Source organism: Argentina silus, assembly GCF_951799395.1.
Source record: "Argentina silus genome assembly, chromosome: 19".
NCBI lineage: Eukaryota > Metazoa > Chordata > Actinopteri > Argentiniformes > Argentinidae > Argentina > Argentina silus.
This window is the reverse complement of record NC_139673.1, coordinates 12,991,147-13,006,460: the sequence shown is the minus strand read 5'-3', so window position 1 is coordinate 13,006,460 and position 15,314 is coordinate 12,991,147. Positions and strand designations below refer to the sequence as shown.

The window sequence follows — 15,314 nt, the reverse complement described above, 5'->3', positions numbered from 1 at the left end:
GTTTGTGTGTCTTGCTCTGACAGTGGGCAGAGAGCACAACAGCGCCAGATGATTCCCCCCCCCTGTGTGTGTACGTTTGCGTGTGTGTGTGTGTGTGTGTGTGTGTGTGTGTGTGCTGACAGGAGGTTGGGGCAGCCGCCAGGGGGGCAGGAGGCCTCATCTATCTGCATCACAACAGATTGGCCAACAACACCACATCTAAAGAGGTAAAGTAACACAATAAGGAGAGAGATTAATCTCACACCGGCTATTTTCAGCTATGAGACAGAGCAGTTATTGTTTCAGTAAGATTAGTTACTGTGTGGTTGAAGATAATGAATACAAATGGACAAAACACACTAAGCGACCGGTAAAAAATAAACCATAATAATAATAATTAATCTTATCATTTGAAAGATGAAAAATAAGAGGTACAAATTGTTCACCCCCTGATGCTAAAATATAATGCCGTCCTCTTGCATGTGGAGGTAGAGACATTTGTGCATATTTAAATACTCAACAAAGACAAACAATCAACATACAGTACAACTCTTCAACCCCCTACGGTGAGGAGGTTTTTTCAGTTTATTCAGGTATTTAATAGTGTTTGACTACTTTCTCTCAAACCTGAACATCCCTACAGTACTGCACAGCTAAAGAGTATCATTAAAACCATGGCAGGAACAAAGACTGTCAAAATCAATGAACACAACAGGGAACAAAAGATTTGTTCATTATCTTCCAAAAATAAATAGAAAGAAGTAGAACAGCAGATGGAGGAGGAAATGGGAAGAACTCAAACAGAGGGAGGACTAAACTAAAAAAATGAGCCAGTGAGCTAACTGTCTAATTTATGTGTGTCAATACTCTGCCATGTTGCAGCTAGCGAGCGCCACCACGGTGCGTCAACCTCCGTCTAATCCTTGATGAAACAGGCTGGGATTCAGAGAGCCCCGAGTCATAAATGTTTGACAAGGATGAGCTCGAGAGTGGAGACAGAGGGAAAAGGATGTTCATGCACGAAATTATTTATCCCTCATCCTTTCCGACCAAGCGGGCTAGAAGTTTGTCAACCACTTCGACCGACTTCACCTGTAGTCACGGGCAACGCCGTCACTCATGTGGCGTATGAAGGACAGATGACGTGCGCACACGCACACACACACAGTAGGAGGTTTTAGGTCAATGCTATTTTCAAGCATGGACGAAATGCTACAGTAAGTAGTCTCTAGTAGCACTATGAAATATTACAACCTGAGACAGCAGACAAGGTTTTTTACCTTGTGTTTAACAAGTTTATCAAACTTGTCTCTCTCTCTCTGCATCTGATGTACAGTATGACTCAAACAATCAATCTGGGAAAGCACAAGAGTGTGTGTGTGTGTGTGTGTGTGTGTGTGTGTGTGTGTGTGTGTGTGTGTGTGCGCGCGCGTTGGGGAAACGGATCAGGCTAACATGACAGCCCCTCGAATCAGGCCCCTCTCCTCGAGCTCCTCTCAAAATGCAAAACAGAACACTGCAGCTCAACATAACCGAAAAACAAAGCTGGAGACAGCTGAAACTAAAATACAAACCATAATACAGACCACAAAAAGCCGACACCATGAAATGAAACCTAAATGACTAACAAACTTTTTCCTCCTCCCCTGAGCGTGCAGTTATATAAATATAAACATCAATTGAGGCCATGGAAGCTGTTTTGACTGCGTCTCACCAAACCCAAGAAAGAAATCTGTCTGTCTGCTGTCACGCATACGATTTACCACTGAGCCAGGTTGGAGTTAGAGTGTCATCATTCAGAGACACAACACACAGACCCCCCCCCCCCCCCCCCCCCCCTACACACACACACCAAATCAGCCATACCTTTCTCTGTATGTTCCCACATGGTTTTAACCGTGTATATGCTGATCGAATGTCCCTCTAGGATCCCCCCCCCCCCCCCCCCGTTCTTAGTTCCAACAGAAACAAAAGAGTTGGGGTGCAACCTGGGTGTGACAGCTCCCGTAAGCGAGGGGAGACACTGACACAGAAAGCCTGCACAATCACACGCTAACGATTCCCTTTGAACCTGCCAGTTTAAAACACATGCAGCAGCGCAGCCCTCTGTGAGCCCACGCACGCACCCATACATAAAGCAGCGCACCAACACACAACATTATGTAAGCTTGGCTACCGTGGCTTCCTCACTTCTCCCTGCTGAGACACACAACACAGGAGTGTCAGGAGGGGTGAGACTCTCTCTTTCATCTCTCATTCCACCCTGTTCTCTTCCTCCCTCTCTCTATTAAGGCCTACCCAACTTTAGATTAGATTCAACTTTATTGTCATTGTGCAGAGTACAAGTACAGAGACAACGAAATGCAGTTAGCGTCTAACCAGAAGTGCAAAATAGCAGAAAGTGCAGTGGACAGTATTTACAGGTAGTGCAATATATGATCAGTAGTAGTGCAGTGTAATATAGAATAATATAAGCAGTATAATATAGCAGTGCAGTATAGCAGTATGTGAGTAACAGTAGCATTATAGTAGAATAAATAGTTACAGTATGAGCAGTGTAGCAGCATATGAGCTGTATGGGTAATGCAGTCTAGCAGTATATATGTATTAACAGTAACATGAGGTAGATGCCGAATAAATATAAATATGGAATGCCGTATAAACAGTATAAACAAGTATGTACAGTATGTGCAGTAGTATTAAAGAAAATATAGGATGTGTGCATTATGTGCATTATGAACAGTATGAACAGGTATGTACAGAAGAGCAGTGGTAATGAGTAAGAGAAGGGGAGGGGAGTATAGTGCAATAGTGCAATTGTCCGGGGGGGGGGGGTGGGGGTTGCGGGGGTAGTAGTTTGTCAGGTAGGTGTAGTGTTCGAGTTCAGCAGGGTGACAGCCGCAGGGAAGAAGCTGCCTCTGAACCTACTGGTTCGGGTGCGGAGAGACCTGTAGCGCCTCCCGGAGGGGAGTGGGGTGAAAAGTCTATGGTTGGGGTGAGAGATGTCCTTGACGATGCTGCGTGCCTTACGCAGGCATCGTTTGCCCTGGACAGCCTCGATGGAGGGGAGTGAGGAACCGGTGATGCGTTGGGCAGTTTTCACCACCCTCTGCAGTGCCTTCCGGTCCGATGCCGAGCAGTTGCCATACCATACTGTGACACAGTAGGTAAGGATACTCTCGATGGTGCAGCGGTAGAAGTTCACCAGGATCTGAGGAGGTAGATGTACCTTCTTTAGTCTCCTCAGGAAGAAGAGACGCTGGTGAGCCTTCTTTATCAGGGTGGAGGTGTTGAGGGTCCAGGAGAGGTCCTCAGAGATGTGGACACCCAGAAACTTGAAGCTGGTGACTCGCTCCACCTCAGTCCCGTTGATGAGGATGGGGGTGTGTGCGCCAGCTTTAGACTTCCTGAAGTCCACAATGAGTTCTTTGGTCTTCTTGGTGTTGAGAGCCAGGTTATTGTCGTTGCACCACACTGTTAGGTGCTGGACCTCCTCCCTGTAGGCCGACTCATCGTTGTTGCTGATGAGACCGATCACCGTTGTGTCGTCTGCAAACTTAACAATGGTGTTTGAGCCATGTACAGGTGTGCAGTCGTAGGTGAAGAGGGAGTAAAGGAGGGGGCTCAGCACACAGCCTTGTGGAACGCCGGTGTTCAGGGTGAGGGTTGAGGAGGTGTGGTTGTGAAGCCTAACAGACTGCGGCCTGTTGGTCAAGAAGTCTAGAATCCAGTTGCAGAGGGAGGGGTTGATGCCCAGTTGCCTGAGTTTGGAGATCAGTTTGGAGGGGATGATGGTGTTGAATGCTGAGCTGAAGTCAATAAACAGCATTCTCACATAAGAGTTAGTCTTGTCGAGGTGGGACAGGGCGGAGTGAAGTGCCGTTGAAATGGCATCCTCTGTACTCCTGTTCTGCCGGTAGGCGAATTGAAAGGGGTCCAGTGTGGGTGGTAGGCAGGTCTTGAGTTGAGCTAAGACCAGCCTCTCGAAGCACTTCATGATGATGGGCGTGAGTGCCACTGGTCGGAAGTCATTTAGGCTCGTTGCAGTGGAGTGTTTTGGCACCGGCACGATGGAGGTGGTTTTGAAGCACGCGGGGACAGCTGCTTGGGCTAGGGACAGGTTGAATATGTCAGTCCAAACCTTAGTCAGCTGCACAGCGCAGGCCCTGAGGACGCGTCCGGGGATCCCATCAGGACCAGCAGCCTTGCGTGCGTTAGTCCTGCTCAGTGCCGCGCACACGTCGGTGGGGGATAGAGTGAGGGGCTGGTGATCCGCAGGGAGCACAGCCTTGGTGGCCACCTCCTTGTTGTCCCTGTCAAAGCGGCCGTAGAAGTGGTTCAGCTCATCAGGGAGGGAGGCGTCAACGGAGAGGGGTGAGGTGTTAGATGGTTTGTAGTCAGTGATGGCCTGGATGCCCTGCCACATGCGTCGGGGGTCAGAGTTGTTTCTGAAGTGATCCTCTATCCTCAGCTTGTGGTTGTGCTTGGCCTTTTTGATGCCCCTCTGCAGATTAGCCCTGGATGAGCTGTAGGCCCGAGCATCCCCTGATCTGAAGGCAATGTCGCGTGCCTTCAGCAGGAGTCGGACCTCACTGTTCATCCATGGCTTCTGATTAGGGAAAGTGGTGATCCGCTTGAGTGTGGTGACACTGCTGATGTTGGAATTGATGTAGTCCAAAACAGATGAGGCATATGAATTAATGTCCGTGTGGGAGTCATGGGTGGCCTGAGTGGCAAACACACCCCAGTCAGTGTTTCCAAAACGCTGCTGGAGCGCTGAGTCAGCTCCCTCTGGCCAGACCTTGACTGTCCTCACTGTAGGTTTCACTCGTTTGATGAGTGCTGAGTACTTGGGCAGTAGGAACAATGAGAGGTGGTCTGATTGACCTAGGTGGGGGAGGGGAACGGCTTTGTACGCATCAGCCATGCTGGTGTATACTTGGTCCAATGTCCTGTCTCCTCTGGTGGGGCAAGAGACATTTCGGTGGAATTTGGGCAGTACAGTCTTTAAGTTGGAGTGATTGAAGTCACCCGCGACAATGAAGGCTGCCTCGGGATGCAGAGTCTGTTGTTTGCTAATGGCAGCATACAGTTCTTTCATAGCAATCTTAGCATTAGCATCAGGGGGGATATAGGCTGCCGTGATAACAGTAGACGTGAACTCTCTGGGCAGATAGAAAGGTCTACACTTAACCATGAGAAACTCCAGGTTAGCTGAGCAGTGACTCTCGGTGATGGTAGTGTCCGTGCACCACGTCTTGTTTACATAAATGCACAAACCTCCACCTCTGGTCTTACCGGAGTCGCCTGCTGTTCTGTCTGCTCGGAGAACGCAGCGCCCTGCTAGCTCGATAGCGTTGTCGGGAACCTCGCTGTTGAGCCAGGTTTCAGTGAAAACCATGATGTTACAGTCCATAATCCATTTGTGGGTGGTGATCCGCAGCCGCAGTTCATCCATCTTGTTTGCCAGGGAACGAACATTTGCAAGGAAAAGGCTAGGTAAAGAGAGTCGGTGTGGAGTTAGCTTTAGCCTAGCTCTCAGCCCACCTCGGCTCCCTCGCCTGTGTTTTCGTTTCCGAGCCGGTCTGGGGCCTCTTCCGGTCGGTGTAGCGGAGTTAGCTGGACCCGCTGTTTTGCTAATCTCGGGTATATCGTCGATAAAGATGACTGGAGTGCCGGAACCGATGTCCAGAAGTTCTTGTCGGCTGTACGATATGAACGCTAAACTGTTTTTAGCGAGAATACTTAAGATAAACAAGCAAATAACTACTAGTTCGCAAACTCTGGAGAGACACTGAGCGTCGCGATGCATGCGCGCCGCCATCTTGGTCAACTCTATCGATCTTCCACATATCTATCTGTCTGTCTGTCTGTCTGCCTGTCTCTCTCTCTCTACGTCTCTCATTCTCTCTCCAAGATTGGTTAGTCATCTAACAAACAACACTGCCGGTTCAAAAGCTCAACATAACCCCTCCCTCCTCCATGCAGCCTTCCCGCCCCTCCCTCCTCCATGCAGCCTTCCCGCCCCTCCCTCCTCCATGCAGCCTTCCCGCCCCTCCCTCCTCCATGCAGCCTTCCCGCCCCTCCCTCCTCCATGCAGCCTTCCCGCCCCTCCCTCCTCCATGCAGCCTTCCCGCCCCTCCCTCCTCCATGCAGCCTTCCCCTCCCTCCCTCCTCCATGCAGCCTTCCCCTCCCTCCCTCCTCCATGCAGCCTTCCCACCCCTCCCTCCCTCCTCCATGCAGCCTTCCCGCCCCTCCCTCCTCCATGCAGCCTTCCCCTCCCTCCCTCCTCCATGCAGCCTTCCCTCCCTCCCTCCTCCATGCAGCCTTCCCCTCCCTCCCTCCTCCATGCAGCCTTCCCGCCCCTCCCTCCTCCATGCAGCCTTCCCGCCCCTCCCTCCTCCATGCAGCCTTCCCGCCCCTCCCTCCTCCATGCAGCCTTCCCCTCCCTCCTCATTAGCAGTCCGTCTGTCCCGCCGGCGCCACAGTGAATCAGGACCCAAGGTCGGCAATGACCCGGCCGGCGAGAGCGCCGCTGCGTCTGTCTTCGGGCTACAGCCCATTGGTTATTTATTCCATCATGGCCGCCGCCCGACGCCAGGCGAGCGAGGCAAGGCTACCCCGCAAATCACCGCTTCGACGCAGGACGCTCTGACACCTAATATTTAGGACGCGGCGGACGAGGAAAGGTGCGCTGCTCTGCATTCTGAGAGAGAGGCCCGGTGTGTACCGCTGATTACTGCTGCCATCAAACAGGCCCCAGAGAGGACATCATGGCGCTGTTAGCTGCAGATGGACAGGTAACACCGGGCCTCGGCTCGCTCGGTACGCCGGCTGCCTGATAAGAGGCTGTTAGACCGTCCATCAAAACAGTGATCAAGATGGCCGTTGGGATTACAATAGAGAGGACGAAACACATACTGCTTCTTGTACCTTAATGGGACATTGTGTGAGTACATTCATGCCCCTGTGTGTGTGTGTGTGTGCGCGTGTGTGTGTGTGTGTGTGTTCTATTGAAAGTGTCATTGTGTGTTTTAAGGCAGCAAAGGGGATTGGGCGTTTTGGAGGGATGTTTAACAGCCGTCACGCATTTGTATGAATAAATCTCCTCTGGAAGAGTCCTTAAGAAAGCGTTTGAGACATAATTGGGTTACGGCGTCGCACTTTAATGTGAGGAAATTATCAGCCCGGTCCACGGGTGTCCTTTCTTTTCTTTTAAGCCTCAGAGAGAAAGAGGGAGGGATGGAGGGATGGAGGGATTGTGTGCATGTTAATTACCCTTCCTTGCTTTAGTTGTGTTTTAGGAAGGAGGGATCACCAGGGTATTGACAAGAATACGCCAGAGCTCATCAGTGTGTGACAACCATGATCTGCTTAGCGAAACTCTATTTGGGCTATCAGACCACACACACACACACACACACACACAGAGACACACACACACAGAGACACACACACAGAGACACACACACACACACACAGAGACACACACACACACACACACACACACACACACACACACACACACACAGCCTGCTGAGGGGGAGGGAGGGGGGAAAGTTGGTGCTTATTTCATTAACGTACTGTTATTATTTCCACAGTAATACTAAGGGGAATCATGGTGGAGCAGCATTACAATGCCTGTTAGCTGTTCTCCTGCCTTAAGCTGCTGAGAGGATTAGCATACTAGCATCATTAACGTGACACACCTTTGTGCTACACGTTTATGACATGTATTGTATATTGAGCAGGCTTACCATGGGAATAGATTGTCATCTATATATATATATATATATATATATATATATATATATATATATATATATATATATATGCCATTTAGATGACGCTCTTATCCAAATCGTTTTACATTGCAGTGAGTGTATACATTTCAGTATATATGGTCCCAGCAGGAATCAAACCCACAACAGAGGACCTCACCTACATACAGTAGGCCCAGGGAGGGAAGACAGGTGAAGCAGCAGTGAGATCGGAAGGCAATGCGCCTGTGCGTGTGCGTGCGTGCGAGTGTGTGCGTACTCACCACCACCCCAAACTGTTCTGGTTCTGACAGGCTGTTGTAGTCGCTCTCATACTTGACCAAGGCATTGAGCTGCTCCTGCTCAGGTAGGTGCTTCACCAAGTTCTGTAGGGATAGAGGGAGAGGGAGAGAGAGAGAGAGAGAGAGAGAGAGAGAGAGAGAGAGAGAGAAAGAATGTGTTTAATTAGATGTTCTGCTCAGTCAAATTGCTTGCTCTAAAAGACTACATAACACTCATGAGTTGCTCAAGCGTAATTACCACTAATTCAACCCAACCCGACAGTTCCATTCACTGCACAAAACTTATAGTTTTAACTGTGAAAAGATGTTAACAACCTCATTGAAGATAACTGACGTCAAATCAGCAAACTATTCTATTGTGTATTGTACTCAGGTTAACCTCCCACCTATTACCATACAATTATCTTTCATTATGTTTCAAACGGTTCTTTCCAATCTAAACTGGAGCACAGTACTCATTGTGTGTGTGTGCGCCTGTGTAAGTGTGTCTGTGTATGTGTATGTGTGCCTGTGTATGTGTGCGTGTGCGTGTGTGTGTGTGTGTGTGTCACGCTCCAGCGTCTCGCGTTAATGAGCCAGGACAGGGGGAGACCAAGGTCATGGCGGGGAGCAGCCTAGCACGCTCGCTACGAGACCAAGAGACCAGAAAGGCCAAGGAGATGAGGAGGAGGAGGGAACAGAGGATGAGATGAGGGGATGACAGGGCGCTCTACTCCTCCAGAAACACCAGCCTCTCATCTGCTCTGTCTGAGCTCTGCTGTCAGAGAGGGAGGGAGGGAGAGAGGAGAGGACAGTTCTGTGTCGATGTGAGGTACACATGTTATTTTTATCCCATTGTGGTAAAGGACAGAGGTCTGTGCTGGGTTACCTTTACAGAGAGAATGAAGGAACATTTTCTGAGGAAAACATGTTTGTGCTATCCTGCCTCAGCTGTAGGAATGGTGGTAGTAGCAGCGACTGTGGTTGGAGAAGCTATAGTAGATAGACCCAATGTTGATAGACCATGACGTCAGGTGGCGAAAAGGACAGTGGGCAGAGGGGAGGTGTTAGGGGTAGTGGAGAATAAGTGGGGGGGGGGTCATTGTGAAACGAGAGGTACCTGGATCATGGGTTCAGTAAGCTGCTCCTCATCCACCTCCACAATCATCCGGCTGATCTCCTGGTAAGGCATACGAAACGATCCCAGAAAGATGGCTGGGAGGGGGAGAGAGAGAGAGAGAGAATACTGAAGAGCATGACAAATACTCCTGTAGTCTATTCAGAGAAACATCCTCAATTCTCTCCAGTGAGTGTGAAATGTAAGATGAGTCAAGCAGTCTTCCCATGTGTAGCAGTGCAGTCAGCTGTACTGCATGCACAAGCACGCACGAACACGCACGCACACACACACACAAACACTTCTAGTACAGAGTGCAGTTGTTGGTTGTACTGTATAGTACAGCAGTATAGTGTGCCTGAGCAAGCATCAAACGTATATGGTGTTTTATGCATAAACAGCAGTACAAAGCTTACATAACCCCTAGAGTCACTATATCTCTTTTTATCTCTCTCTCTCTCTTCGAGGGTAGTGACAGGAGAAGGAGGGAGTGGAGGTGGTGGCGGGGGGAGGGAGGTGCTTCTGGGTGTGTGAGTCTGAACTGAGGGCCTGGCCTCCTTTTACAAACTTCTCTTCAATCGATGATCAGGGCATCAGCAGCCAACAGTAGGAGGGCTGAGGCTTCTGCTGACATGCACCCGCACCCACGCACGCACACACGCACGCACACACACACCCACCCACGCACACACGCACGCACACACACACCCACCCACCCACGCACACACGCACGCACACACACACCCACCCACGCACACACGCACGCACACACACACCCACCCACGCACACACGCACGCACACACACACCCACCCACGCACACGCGCACACAGCTGAGGCTCTTCTCCCTCACCTCCTCTCTTTGTTCTATGGTCTCTATCGTATTCTCTCTCTCTCTCTCATTTCCTCTGTGCATAATGCATCATTTTGACTTGGCTGATTAGTCTCATTTTGCTTTAATACATGAGACAAAGGTCACAGGCCTGGCTGCTATGAGCCAATGAGGTGGAGAGATCTGGGAGCGCGAAGACGACCAGCTCAGCACTGGCTCCTCATTAATCTAACACGCTGATTTAGATACACAAATAATGTGTGTGTGTGTGTGTGTGTGTGTGTGTGTGTCAGTGGAGGCTGGTCCACTAAGGAAGAGGAGGAGGAGGTCGGTTTGAGAAAATAAAACACAAAAAAAGACAATGCCCTCAGACAGCTCACACGCAAACAAATCCACTCAAACAGAAGCGGTTTGATTTCTATGTTCTCAACAGCGGTCTGAAACGGTTCAACATGGTAGTCCAGGTTCAAAAGGAGTCAAGGAAACATGATTTGGGAGCTTCTCCTGATGAAAAAAAAATCGAATCAAATAAAATGCTCTGTTAAGCCCCATTCGTTTGTGGTTTTCTTTTCTGAACTGTCTCTGTTTCAAAGGAGCTTCCGAGGAGGGTCCTCAGACCAAATATGGCAATCTGACCTCCTGACCATCCAATCAAAAGCATGGGTTAGCCAGTTCACTGACTCACTGTCTGTGCGTGTCGTTCTTTCAGGCGCAACATTCTGGAGAGCGTGAGAGAGAGTTCGAGACACTCAGCAGGACCCTGCAGCCTGTCAGCGTCACACTGTGGACTCACTGTGTTGACACACTGCAACAAGAGTCCATTCACCATCAGCTCTGTGTCAACTGCCACACACATCTTACCATAAACACTGACAGCTAGAACAGGGGGGGTGACACTTTCAGTTTATTTTTCTTTAAAAACATTTATTATAGGAATTATTAACCAGTTAACCAGGCAGCTAACTATCTAGCTTGCTAGCTCCGTTGAATATCTGAGGTGATGACCAGTCCACTCCATTACCAGTGTCAACTCCTGACAGAAACTGAAGCCATGTCCCATGGGGCATCGAATGTTTCCTTTCCCAGTACTGTGAGTAGCCCTGTCAGATTGACTACATACAGTCATGAGACAATCACATATTCAACCACATCTGCGGTGTTTGTCTTCACAGTCACATCCTGTCCTGCCCTGAGTTGAGCTCTTCTCCAATGCCCTCCGTCCAGCAGGAGCTGAAGCTAGAGTCATTGGTCACCATGGCTATTTATTTAAATTGGCTATTTAAAAGAGAATGTTAGTGGATATAGTTGAATTGAGTCCATCTTAATGCAAGGATAATAGTTCATGTAATTTTGGAATTAATATTTGTTTTTATAGGATCACTGATTCGCATAGGAATCAATTACACACTGTGTTGATCAGGTTGTCATTACAAACTGAGCAAATGGAGAGGAACAAAACTGCTCAGGAATGCGACCCTGAGGCCTGGGGAGAATTACAAAAATCTACAAAGTTGAATGGTGGAGAGGAAAAAGCACAGTCGATGGGACAACATCATCTCAGTGACTCTGCAAAATTGGTCTATAAGCAAGTGGCCAAACAGAAACCCTTAATGGAAAATAATATCTCTCATATCCATAATTGTGTTTGCAACAATGAATTCAATTGACACAGCAAAGAAAGTGGCTGGAAATTTTTTTATTTGGTTTTACTACAAAGCATTAAGTTTGGTGCAATTCCAGCACATGCAATGCAGTTTCCGCACAATCACTCGTGTGAAGAATAGTGGTAGCTGCATCAAGTTATGGGTATGTTTGTAGGGGACAGGGACTGGGGAGTTTGTCAATATAAAATTTGGTAGTGACATCCTAATCTACACAGTGTGTAATTGATTCCTATGCAAATCAGAGACTATAAAAACAAAGATATTGATTCCAAAATTACATGAACTATTATCCTTGCATTAAGATGACTCAATTCAAATTTCTAAAAACCAGTTTTCGCTTTGTCATTCTGGAGTATTGTGTGTGGATTGATGGCAAATTCTTTTGATTTAATCCATTTTAAATTGAGTCTATAACATAACAAAATGTGGAACAAGTGAAGCGTCTGAATACTTTCCGAAGGCACTGTATTTATTAAAAATTGTAACTGTTTTACTGGGTCCTTTGTTTGGTGATTCCTATCTATTGCTTTTGTCTGTTATCCACGTTGCTTTTTAAATCTAGGTTGTGCTTATGTCTGCAGGGTACATATTATTGTTGTTTTTCTTGTTTTCTTTTTCATTCATTTCATTTCATTTAAGAGAGTCATTGCACCCGTGTCAACACCGTAGGCCTACTCCATGTGAATCTTGACTCAGCCCTCTCCAAGTGAAATATGCACCCTTGATACATGGCATTATTAAATTGACAGAGGATAGATGTTTGTTTTCAGCAACAATTTTAAACAGCAGTGGGCAAAAAAACAATGTAGAATTGCATGAAATGAGTTTACAGAAGACTACAATTTTCCTGGAAAAGGACTCCCAGATCGTCCCAAATTATAATTATAATATCATTTTTTTAGCTGATGATCCTGTCATAGGCCTTTAGTTGACATGATGCCACTGGGAGGCTGCCAAAGACAGTGATGTAAAACGTGCTATACAAATAAACTTGATGGATTGATTAACTCCTTGTGTGTACCGCTGGGAGAGAAGCCCATAGATGTATATGGAGAGGGTGATTGGATATGCAGAGGGATACCGTAAGTGTTCTAGAAGCCAGATGTGACATGTTAAAGGGAGAGCAGAAGCAGCATGGAGGGAATGCTCATCAGTGTCTGGGAGCCACACACTCCATCTCTCCCACTTCCTCTCCGTGTCAGCTGGGATCATACTCAAATTGCATTGCTGTTCATCTGCACAATTCATCTCCTAATAATAAATACATTTTGCTGGTAACTGTCTGATCTGTATATCTCTTCCCATCTGATCTAATGAAAAGTGTGTGTGTGTGTGTGTGTGTGTTCTGATGAGCCATAGGAGGCGCAGGTGTTCTGTAGCCCAGGTTCATTAATGTTTCCATGTCGCTGTAGTGCATTCAATCTCTTTCCTCTTCCTTTCCTCTTATTACAAGATGGTTGTTATTGGCGCAGCGACGGTAACGACTGCCTCTGACGCTGTTTTACACCACAACACTGGAGAGGAGCGCTTACTATTAACACTGCCAGGAGCAGAGCAACGGAGGGAGAGGGGAGGGAGAGGGAGAGGGGAGGGGGAGGGAGAGAGAGAGGGAGAGGGAGAGGGGAGGGAGAGAGAGAGAGAGGGAGAGGGGAGGGGGAGGGAGAGAGAGGGAGGGAGAGGGGAGGGGGAGGGGAGGGGAGGGGGAGGGAGAGAGAGAGGGAGGGAGAGGGGAGGGGGAGGGAGAGAGAGAGGGGGAGGGAGAGAGAGAGAGAGGGAGAGGGGAGGGGGAGGGAGAGAGAGGGAGAGGGGAGGGGGAGGGAGAGAGAGAGGGAGGGAGAGGGGAGGGGGAGGGGAGGGGGAGGGAGAGAGAGAGGGAGGGAGAGGGGAGGGGGAGGGAGAGAGAGAGGGGGAGGGAGAGAGAGAGGGAGGGAGAGGGGAGGGGGAGGGAGAGAGAGAGAGATGCAGATCAGGGACGTGTGTGTGTGTGTGTCACAAGAGGAGTGACAGCAGGCAGTCTGTGTTCACCTGCAGGCACGTAGGAAGGGAGGTGGGGGGGGGGAAGGAGGGTGAGAAAGGAGGATATACAAGTGGGAACCATGCAGAGAGGGAGACGGGGGAACAAATGTGTGTACAAATGCAGAGAGGGGTGAGTGAGGGAATCATCCGCACACACCCACACGACAGGGAGAGAACAAGAGGCAGAGTGAGAGAGGGAGGCTGACATGACAGGCCCCTGCCCTCCTGTTTGATTGACTGATGGTTGAGCACTTTCCTATCCCTACATATGTATTTCTCTGCTCTTTCACTAAAGTGCCACCAGCGCCTCTCCCTGCTGCAGGACACTGTGCACAGTTCTGACTGCTTTGCTTCTTCAGGCGGCAGTAATGACTCTGCTAATTAAAACCAGAAGAGAAAAACAACCATCCGCCCATATGAAGGCACCACACACAGAGCAGGGATCAACACACAGGTGCACTACCAGGTCATTTGATGGCCTGTGTGTTGATCCCTGCTCTGCTCAGATGACGTTTGATGTTTGCTTTTGTCTTAATTCACTTTTCAACTTCCCTCTTCTTGCACAATATTAAAAAAAAACTAAATAATAGCAATAATAATAATATGAAAAAAGACATATTTAAGTTCAGTAGGAATGTGTTATAACAGGCTGGGAGAAGGGATCTGAGCGATCTTTATGAATGTGTTATAACAGGCCAGTGAAGAGGTAATACTTACAGAGGTTCTGAGCGATCTTTGGATCGAGGACCTTGAGCGGTTTGATTCTCTTCTTGATAGACTTCTTCTGCTCAAACTCCTCCAGCTTGCTGGCTGTAGGGGAGACACACACGACTAACATCAGCTGAGCTACAACACACAGAGACAGTGTGTGGAATACCAAGCAGTAGAGACGCACACACAAAATATCATCTTGTAGCCTACCTAACACATGTGCGTGCATGCATACACACACACACAAATGTAGCCTACTTAACACATACGCACTCACACACACACACACACACTCCTCCACTGAGAGCCAGAGTGGAGTGAAGCCAACTCAGGCTTAATAATCAATAATAATGAACTTATTACAGAGCATAGTAGAGCAGATAGGGGGAAGATGGTATAAAACTGAATTATTAGATACATACAACTGCAATGAAGAGGAATGCTAGTAGTCCAAGTTTACACAGAGAGTAGGGAGGACCCAGGGAGGCAGAGGAGGTAGTTAAGGGGCAAAGGGGGAGCCTTGTTCAAGGCTTGTTCAAGGCTTCTAACACTGTTAACAACAGGTGAAAGAATAAGATGATGTGAAAAGCAGTGTAAATAATTGAGCAAAGGGCTCTGGGAGTTGTAGTAATTAGGACTCCAGAGGTTGGAGGATGCAGTGACCTGTTACAGCACACACAACACAACCACAGTAATGATCATTATGGAAACACTCGCTGGGGGTCAGGCCAGCCAGGTGGAAACATGACCGTGTGTGTGTGCATGCATGTGTTGTGTGTGCGTGCGTGTGTGTGTGTGTAAGGTTGCATCAGACAGTACTGAAGGAGCAAAATTAAAGATAACACAATGATTGTCCAGGGTCAAAGTTATTATTATTATTATTGTGTGTGTGTGTGTGTGTACACAGTAGTAGCAGCATCCCACCGGACCCTGGTGTGGCATCTGGAGTACAGT

At 48.3% G+C, this 15,314-nt stretch overlaps 1 protein-coding gene across 1 annotated transcript in view; it reads right to left on the bottom strand.

Annotated features, from left to right (window-relative positions):
- The window catches only part of LOC310819586 (protein diaphanous homolog 3-like), a gene marked incomplete at its 5' end in the record, with an annotated part of 212,911 nt that overhangs the window by 77,520 nt on the left and 120,077 nt on the right, over positions 1 to 15,314 (bottom strand). Inside the window, 3 exons of the mRNA XM_083690891.1 lie at positions 8,025 to 8,126; positions 9,142 to 9,236; positions 14,367 to 14,459. Coding sequence (XP_083547017.1) covers positions 8,025 to 8,126; positions 9,142 to 9,236; positions 14,367 to 14,459 — 290 coding nt within the window. The remainder of the gene's footprint in view (positions 1 to 8,024; positions 8,127 to 9,141; positions 9,237 to 14,366; positions 14,460 to 15,314) is intronic.